Genomic DNA, 10,000 nt, shown 5'->3' with positions numbered 1-10,000 from the left:
TTTTACGAAAGCAGAAATATACATTAAGTGTAAGCAAGAAAACTGGAACCAGAAACATAGTGAAACGTACTTAGATGCACTACGCAAACACGAAACTAACTTAAATGCTACGGCTTGAGAACAAAAGTCACAGTTCAGTGTCATAATCCAACAAACGCGCAGGTGGACGTCTGATGCGCGATGATCTCTGTAGGCCAGGAGGGGGAGGGACTGCTGCAACGGCTGCTTTCTCCAAAGAGGGGTCCTCAGGGGAGGATGGCGGGGCTGCTGTGTCGTCCGTGACATGATCGGTAGGGCAGGCCGGAGCTGGTGGTGTAACACAGCGGGGCGTGTTAGATAGATGCAGGGCTGATGTGGAGATACCAACAGGGATGTCAGGCAGCGAGGGTGGAGGGTGAGGTGTGATATCAGGATCATCTCCATCATCCGAGTCGTGTTCGTGACATGGGTGGGAAACATGTAAGGAGTCGGCCAAGTCCGAAGGGACCTTGAAGCACTCACAAAGCTTGACATGATATGATGAGCTGCGTAACTGAGATCCAATGAACTTTTTGATGTCACAGAATGGAGGGTCAATGGCTATGACAAGGTATCGGTTGCGGGCTCGAGACTTGTTTCGGTCAGAATGAAGGTACACCAGTTCACCAACATCAATTAAAGGAGTAGGGCGCCTTTGCTGCAAGGGGGCTTTGGCACGCTCACTGTGGGGGTGGTTGGATAGACGCTGCTCATGCAATTAAATGGTCGTCAGCAAGGGGTAACTGTTGGGTAGAAAACTGGTCCCGCTGTGTCGACATTTCACGGGAGGAAAGGCCATGGGAACGAATTCGAGAGTTCAAGGCGGAAGTGGCTACGGCAAGAGTGAGAGGAGAAACGACTCCACCTAACGGCTCCTGACGGAGAACTTCCGTCTCCAGCTCCTGGACTGCTCACTCAGCGACGGGGTTCTTGTCTTCTATACTTCTTTAAGAATGGGTCGTCGACTAGGGCCCTAAAGCCAGGTGCAGGGTCAATACGGATCACAGCAGGTGGACCATCCATGGGGCGCATTTCTAAGCAGAGCTTTATGCTCTCTCGCGTAAAATTTGATGACGCTCATCCTGGAGAGATGTAGTGCCGAGAGGAGAGAGCGGCAAACGAGAGCGACGAAAATCATCAGCGACTGCAGCACGTAGAGTCCTAGCGTCGTCTGAAGTCCCTCGAGGAGGGAATTGAGAGCCTGAGAAATCTCTGATTTGATTGAAGAGAGGGTGCGAGATCTCAACTCCGTGCCGTAGCGTTGCTTTACTAGATGAGGGAGACTGGGGTGAATGAGACTCAACCATGTTAGGACTACGAAGTTCTCCAGGGTGGGGGTCAGTTCCTCATCCTCTGGGACCTGTTCGCCTGTTCGCCATGGTGTGTTAAACCGCCAGCGTGTAGTAAGGAATCTTCCACAAAAGCCATAAGGCATTGGTACAGATCCTCAGGACGCTCATCAGCAGCAAGGTGTATGTCGGCAAAATCGATAAATTGTGCGCCGGTGGCCTGGAAACCAAAATGTTGGCGAATAGTTTGCCAGATGAATTCGAGTGAGGTTGAATTCTTCACTAAAGTGCTTCGCGAAATGACAGGGCAATAATTCGCAATCTGACCAAGCATCAACTCGAGAAAGTTGACTTTTTGACGAGCAGTGAGGCGTCGAGTAAGAGGTACGGACTTGCCATCATTTTCGAGACCTCGAAGAGGTTGTTTATTGGACTTCTTTAACCAGTGAACGCTATCGGCAAGGAAGGGGGCGAAGTTGGTGTCCAGTGATAATGTGTACAGCAGGTTTTGCTTCCAATTCTCGAAGCTATTGATAGTTTCCACCTTGGACAGGCACCACTGTTACGGTGCGCGGTGGGAAGACGCCATTACACACGATGTAAAACTCCGGGAAGTGTTTTTACAGCGAAGGATACACTGTTTTGGTTCCTGCGATCAAGGCCTAAAAGCAGCTTTCTTTGGTAAAAAAATGAGGCTTGGGTTGAACTGACCGCTGCCACCACGCCAGTTAGGAAGATAGGGCAAGAACCAAGGCACGACCAACTTGTGCAAGGCTTTCATCAAAACAGCAACTCAACGAGCTAGCGAGTAACAGTGACAATATGGCGGAAGCAAGGTAAGCAAAGACACGAAAAACACGTGAGCTACGACCTAGTACCGCTGACCGGTACTGGCGCAGAAATTTCCAAAACAAAGCAGATCTTGCAGAGCCACGGTACACTGACTATAACTTTGCATCTTCATGAGATAAATTGTATTAATTACCTATGTCCAAATCCTTAACCGTTTCATCCTAAGCGAATGCCTACAGAGAGGAAAAGCTATACGTGGCTGTTTTAGGAGGGAAAGGGTTAGTACTTTAAAGAACATTATTGAATCCTTAGTCTTCAGTAAATGTATTACTGTTCATCTATGTGGTCCAAAAATGCAAACCAAAATATCTCTAAGCTCCAAAAAGTACAAAACTTTGCTTCAAGAATCATCGTGGGAAAGAAGAAATTTGACCATGTAACACCAGTTCTTCGAGAGCTACAGTAAACTGGCTCCGTGTCAGTTCCATGTTATCTTTTAGAGATTGCATTCTGATGTTTAAATGTGCTGGGGGTTTTGTAGAATCAGAATATTCTGCTGAAAGGGTGATTGCATGCTCTGCATTACATTTAAGAAATAAGAATGAATTACAAATTCCAATATTTCAGTCCAAAGTTAGGACAGTGGACTTTCCTTTATAGAGCGTAGTGAGTTACACTGAGGAACTTAAATGTACTACCAAACTCCCTCACCCTCACCCTCCATTTTGTTTTCATAATAGGACTGTCTTTGTAGGCCATAGAAAACCCTGAGCACGCCACAGGGAGCATAAGAAAGGGATTGTGTTAATGGTATACAGTGTAATTTGGAATTCCTAGGAATTCCAGGCCTGTTGAGAGACATTCCCAAGAATCCCAAACTTATCACGTCTTGACTTACATGTATTTTCAGGTGTGGGAAAAATTGGAAATTCCTGTTGGAAATTAAAACCCTAGGAATTCATTTGGAAAAGAGACTGTTAAACACAACTTGAGGGTACAATCAAGGCTACCCCTTACCAACCAGATTTCGAAAAGCATTTCATTATAGACATTTTTATAACACTTTTTTTGTAATCACAGAATTGCTCAAGAAAATATAATACACCCTAGAGGTCACGGTCACATTATGAAGCAAGACCTCACCCAACCTTTAAATTACAACACATACAATACAATACATGTACATAAATGTACTTAATTGAGCACTCCCTATAGCGGCTTTTCAGGGACATTGAAAGACAATTAATGAAATGACAGAACAGAACAACAACTCACAATAATTGTTAGGAATCCCAACTAGCCGGAGGCAAACCAGTTGGCTATTTACAAGTGCAGCCGAAAAGTTGAACCAGGGACTACCGGGAACAAATTCAATGAGTGGTGAGAACCGGTCTTAAGCCTGGGAGCTCCAGATCTCAAGACAAGTGCCTTAACCACTGGGCCACAATGTAATCTCAAATTCTATAAATTCTATACATCACACTATCACGCTTAAAACATAACTTTTCCTACCTCCAAATTCACTCAAGGAAAGTTCATCTCCAGATGTTTTGGACGTTTTTGTCCGCTCATTAATTTTCTGTTCATGAGGTGAACCCGATCCGACTGCAGGTAACTGTTCCTCTGATCTTTGTAAATGTACTTTGGCAAAATGACTTGAATCCAATCCTGTAAATATCAAAAAAACATTAAATTTAAAGTTTTTGTTAGTAAAAGCTTGGTTTAATTAAACTGGTACCAAAATAAAAGGAGAGAAAAAAAACACTTCCAAATTCAAAATCCTTTTTTGTTCTAGGAATAGGCAAGTTTTTCTTAAAACAAAACAATGAAAACAAATCCCTTCAGCATGAACATAAATCAAATTTACTTAAGAGTCTCTCTGCAGAAAACAGTCATATAATCATATTTAATTTTATGTGTGACAAGGTAAAATAAGATAAAAAAAAACATTGCAGCATTTGCCGCATAATAGGCCTTTCCTGCCGGGAAATGCGGACCAACCTAAGTGGAAGTGAAGGCAACTGAGCATGTAGTGGAACCCCTAAATTGGGTGTAGATGTACTTTTCACAGGAGAAAGGGCTTATTAGTGAGGACAGCTCCTAATAATAACACTGGAGCATTTCCTTAACATTTGAGCAACCACACCCACATAATTATTAATGAACAGAATTCTTGTGGTTGTCTAAATCAGGAATGAACGTTCTGTCTGAAAAGGTCCTCTGGGAACAAAAACTGTAATCCAGATCACGAAAATTGATATTACTGTAATCAGCGTACCATGAACCATTCTCCATAATGTGTCAACAAGTGCTTTTTGGTCACCTGAATCGGTTGAGAAAGTGGATAGGTTTTCAGTTTGTTTTATTCGATCGCACTTACATTTTAAAACCCTCTGGAAAGAGGAATGTTTGTGAACTCCCCTCCCCTTCGGGAAATTTTCGTTTTCACACCCCACCACCCCTTGGAATTTCTGTGACCCTCCGTGAGGGAGGTATGGATATTTTCTGGAATCATTCATTCTCAATTTTGCATCACAAACTGACTTGCCATGCAAAATTTCTTTGAAAACAGGAATGCAAAGCAGTTTGTCACGTTAAATCAAGAATAGACCAATGCTTCTCACATAACAGTCATGGGTCCACATTACTGCTAGTTCAGCCAAGTTTACGTGGCTTGCATGACACAGAAAAAGCAAAATTTTGGGTAACAGTGGTCAAATATGTTCGCTTTGGATAAGGAAAACATAAGAAATGAAGAATATTTGAGTTTAGGTGCACTTTCATGTTAGAACACAAAATACCTAGATATTAATTACCATACCATGAACCATACTCCACAACTTGTCAACAAGTGCTTCACATTGTCTTTTCCAACAGTACTCCTGACCATAAGCTTCTCTCAGTAATTTGCTTTCTTCAAGGCACACTCTGTGTCTAACACCGACACCCTCAATTGCTTCAGCCCATCTACCTGGATCTTTAGAATCAACTATGCTAAATGTTCCTAGGCGAATGTTCTTTATTGCTCTTGCAAATCCTGAATTACTCCCCACAAGAACTGGTAAACCAGCTGATAGTGCTTCAAGGGCAACAAGACCAAATCCCTCTGATTTTGAAGGCATGATGACAAGGTCAACTTCACTAAAGAGATCCCTCATTCTTGAACGGCTCTGTACAAATTTTCGCACTGTCAGCTGTTCATCAGTAATTCCACAGTTGAGAAGTCTTCTCCTGACCTCATCCTGCTTCCCATCAGGGGCACCCACAAACAGAAGATAATAACGTTTCCCTTTCAGGCGTTGATCAACAAATGCCTTAACAGCGATGTCATATCCCTTCAGCTCAAAGTCCTCCTCATCTCCACGCCCACACAACAACACCTTGAAATCATCATCACTCTCAACTTTGGCCTGTTGCACTAAATCCCCAAATTCCCTATCAAATAAACCCGGAACTATTTCAAAAATATCCTCAACCTTCTTACACCCTTGCAAATAGGAAGAATAAGCCTTTTGAAGTCTTGGTCCCACTGGAACAACAAGGTCGGCATCTTTGCAAAGACCCACCTCATCCCAGTGCTTCTGTTCACCTCTTGAAGTAGGATTATCATAACCCTTATATTTGCTGAGGTCTTCTGGAGCAGTATGCACCACATGCACCCATTTACAGTTTTGGAATTGCGGAGAACGTTTTATGACCTTAACTTGACGGCCAAGTTTCACACCATGGCCAATAACAACATCTATTCTGTGATCTTGTGGTGGAAAGCCCAGCCAATCACGAGGTTCACTGAAGCCCAGTTGTTTCTCTGCATAAAGAACATTGATCCCAAAAATTTCAGCTTCCTTTTTGTCTTCATCTTTACAAGCACCCTCTGGGACCAACACAGAAACTCCGACATTTGGCTGTTGTGACAGATAAATTGCAAGCTCTCTGTTTAATGTTGACAATCCCCCAGCTGATGAATTCCATTCACTCCCTAAAAGAGTAATGTCCAGTGCTTCCTTGCTTTGAGCAGAAATCTCCTCTTCTTCTACAGATACTCCTCCTTGTGCCATGATTTCAATTCCAATTGACAGACAACTGAAATGGTTTACAATATAAACACTGAGTATTAACAGTGATTACCATATTTTACAGCCAAATGCTCATCCCAATATAAATTATGGTGATTTTGGCAAAGTTTGGGAGCTCAGTGCTTAGTGGTGTATGGGCAACATACAAGTTATGTTTGCACAAATTTGCCTAATATTTACTTTCTAGACTGCAGGAGCAAAGAATGGAAGAAAACTGGTTGCATCACAACTCTTTTGTCATTATCCAAACATGGAGGTTTATGGAGTAAAATAAAACACTGACAAACAGTTTAGATTTGATATTTATTAAGGAGCACAAAAAGTCCAACTAACAATAACATATAAAAATGTACATGTAGTTATCTCTTACCAAACCAGTAAGTGCCAGTATAGTAAAAACCTTTCTTTTTATTTCAAAATGTGCTTATTGAAAACCCTGACCTATAGCGCACAGGTGCAAGGACTCTTACTGCAGTGCCCTGGACCATAATAACAGCTACATGTACCAGTAACTTTAAAATGGTAAACACATGCGACTAATTGTCTACGTTCTCCCTTTGGAGAGCAGACAGTTATGTGCAGGCACTTAGATTCTCTGACTTGTTTGTTTGTGCCAAACTAAAGAGATCAATCAAAGATGCAATGGAAATTAAAGTCTATGCTAAGCTTAAATGGCCTCCAACCCACTGAGTGATCATGCTACACACTGCATGTACTTTTTGTTGTGTTTGTGTGCATGCTCACTGGAAGACCTCCACTCATACTTGTACTTCATTTGCAAGGGTCCCAGTTACATGACAACTGCCCCAGGATAAATTTAAAGAAATCTCATGACTTATCATAATTAAATAATATAAAATGAAAATTAGGACCATCTAACCCTTGGGGTTAATTTACCTAGCAGCTTTCGTAACATATAATGCGATTGGCAGGCTACCCTAGCCAAAAACAAAAGACTAAACAATTGAAACAATCACTTACATATAGACTTAAAAACAACAGAAGCTACTAACAATACCTGAAACAGTAGCAGGTTACGAGAGCTGCTACACTGCTGAACCCTTGGAACACACCCCAAGTACATGTAAAAATGAGGGTTACAATTAGGTCTCAATAAATTATTAAGAAATTAGAAGGATACATTAGCGTGTACCTTTGTAGTCGTTTCGCTTCATCTGCGATGTTCAGTTTCTTTAAAGACCAAGTACATGAAACTTCTCAGACTCTCACAAATCTGAATCAGTGAATGAAGCATACACTGTACATGTAGTAAGGGAAACTTTGATGATCTCTCACTTGATCTTTCTTTGCGAGACTCTATCACTATAAAATGGATCGGTAGAGGAACATTTAAGCAGGAAGAAATGTCAAGTAAGTTTAACATAAATTTACATAATTGCCACTGCTCGAGCAGCAAACAAGTTCTTGTGTTCATCCGGCTACTTGAAAATGCTCGTACCCGAAGGCAAATGCAAGAAAAATATGTTGATAAAGAGCACTTGATTTTCAAATTATCACAAGTAAATACATTTGCCAACGGAAGGATGTGGTATCCATCGCCTTTCTTGGTAAAATGACAACAACTTTACAAATTGTGTGAAGCTACAGTGTATGATCCGCGCAGTCTATGGTCTATCGCGTCACAGGAGAAATTATCATATAAACCCGCGCCGGGAGAAACTTGAGGGACACCATTACCAAAAGCCGCTACCAAAATGAAAATCAAAGCAGCTAAATATACCTTCTAGGCTACAATCTCGGACAAAACCTGTTGAGACAAAGTGTCCTTTTTAAACTCGTGGATACGCGAAGCGTAGAAACGGGTTTCTTGCGGGGACTCCGATATGCAAATGTGTCACTCACTCAGGTGTAGACACTGTTCGTAATTAGTCGGCCCGAACGAGACTGCCCGAACCCGAGGCCATGTTGGAATAGCAGTCCGAGCCCATCGCCATATTGAAATAGCAACCGCGCAATCAGCGTGAGTGCATGCATCGTGGCAGCCCGCATTGATTGTGCATTGCATTGGGGTGATTTTGTAGCTTTTACACGACCATTAATGCCAAGGGTCTCCCTAAATTGAAGTGGAGTTGACTTTAGTACTATGGTCAACTTGAAGACTGAATTTCAGGAGCCGTTGACTCGTCCAGGCGTTAAACATGACGAGGAGATGAGCGTTTGCTCTTCGACCCCTCAAGCTCACGGGGGGTATATAAATTCCAGCTTGCTGGAGAGTGACCCGAAAATGAGTAAATCTCATGCTAATGTGCTAAGCTTTGATGAGAATGTGTCTTATTTGTCGGCCATGACGAACTTATATGAGCGAAACGAACACTTCTTAATGAGCGAAACGGCCACTGAAAACAGGACAAACATGGGCAGAATTGACGAGATCACGCGACACCAAAGAACTTATGTGGCCACCCAGGACAACAAATATTTCTCTAAAGACCTGTGTACTGATTCAAGCTTAAATACTGGTCGGAATGGAGATGAAGAAGTATCCAAACGGTCAAGAAGTAAGTCAAAGTTTACTTGTAAATATGCCTGCCGTGACAGAGAACCATTGAGATTGCGATTTAAGAAAATCATTAAAATGTTCAAAAAAAGTAAGTCAAGTATAAAGCGTATTAAGCGTTATATTATGTACAATACACTACATTCGTCTGGGTTGAAAAACCTTCTATCCATTGATTTCCGAATTTACCTTGTCACTAGATTGTGTAGAAGTAGACCTGTTGGAAAGAATACTTCTTCAGCTTGCCGTTTTATGACTCATGATATTTATATCAAAACAAGAACTAATACTAGTAAGCATAAACATACAGATGTATTGCTTTATGTTAATGATGGTTGTGGCTTGAATAACTGTTATTCAATAAAGTGTAATAAACAACAAGAAAAGTATTGTGTTTCAAGGGCAAAGATATGTACTTCAGGTGACATTGAGTTGAACCCAGGTCCTTTTAATGGTAATTTGTTGTTGCAATCTAGATTAGCTCAACATGGCTTGTCAATATTAGATGTTGGTGGTGCAGGTGATTGTTTTTTTAGAGCAGTATCTCATCAACTGTATGGTGAACCTAGCTATCATATGAACATTCGTAGTGTTGGTGTTCAATATATGAGAGCTAACCCAGACAGATTCATTGAAAGTATTACAGGGGATTCATGGGCAAGGTATTTAGCTAATATGTCACAACAGGGTACATGGGCTGAAGCACTTGTAATACAAGCAGTTGCCGATGCATTCCATTTGACAATCAATATAATAGAATCTAACCAAGGGTTCTCACCACATACTGCTATTAGTCCAGTAGCTATACCAGGACATGAACCTACTGTTATAAATATTGGACACATGGATGAGATACACTGTGTCAACCATCCCCTATAATGACCAATGTCCACAGCTAATTGGAAATGAAACAGTAGCAGTGGTAAATACTTTATCTAAAGAAGACAGAAGAGCTCGCAAGAGAGAATGGATCAGAAAAAAGAGGGCAAATAAAGAGTTCAAAGATAAAGAGAATAAAGCTAAACAGGATAAAAGGTCAGCATGGATTGAAAAAACAAAAGAATCCCAAAGACAGGCATTTAAGAAACAAAAAGAATCAAATCTCAACCATGTGAGGGATCTGAATAGGAAGGCATTTTTGAAAAGAAAAGAAAACAACCTTGAGCATGTCAGAGAGCTGAACAAAAATGCACAAAATAGAAAGAGATTTCATAGTACACAGCTACACACAAATCACCACGAGCTATTACAGCCAGCTAGGAAAAAACAAAATTGTACCATGGCAAATGGAGCACATGAAATGGATA

General features: G+C 41.4%; 1 protein-coding gene across 1 annotated transcript in view; it reads right to left on the bottom strand.

Annotated features, from left to right (window-relative positions):
* Nucleotides 1-8,033, bottom strand: part of LOC137986034 (uncharacterized) — a 16,424-nt gene extending 8,391 nt beyond the window's left edge. The window contains exons 1-4 of the mRNA XM_068833431.1: nucleotides 7,917-8,033; nucleotides 7,329-7,498; nucleotides 4,921-6,182; nucleotides 3,612-3,767 (exon numbers count right to left, since the gene is read on the bottom strand). Coding sequence (XP_068689532.1) covers nucleotides 3,612-3,767; nucleotides 4,921-6,157 — 1,393 coding nt within the window. The 5' untranslated portion in view covers nucleotides 6,158-6,182; nucleotides 7,329-7,498; nucleotides 7,917-8,033. The remainder of the gene's footprint in view (nucleotides 1-3,611; nucleotides 3,768-4,920; nucleotides 6,183-7,328; nucleotides 7,499-7,916) is intronic.
* Nucleotides 8,034-10,000: the final 1,967 nt, after the last annotated feature.

This window comes from Montipora foliosa, unplaced genomic scaffold, assembly GCF_036669935.1.
Source record: "Montipora foliosa isolate CH-2021 unplaced genomic scaffold, ASM3666993v2 scaffold_130, whole genome shotgun sequence".
Taxonomy (NCBI): Eukaryota; Metazoa; Cnidaria; class Anthozoa; order Scleractinia; family Acroporidae; genus Montipora; species Montipora foliosa.
Note: the sequence above shows the minus strand (reverse complement) of the source record. Positions and strands in the feature narration are given on the sequence as shown.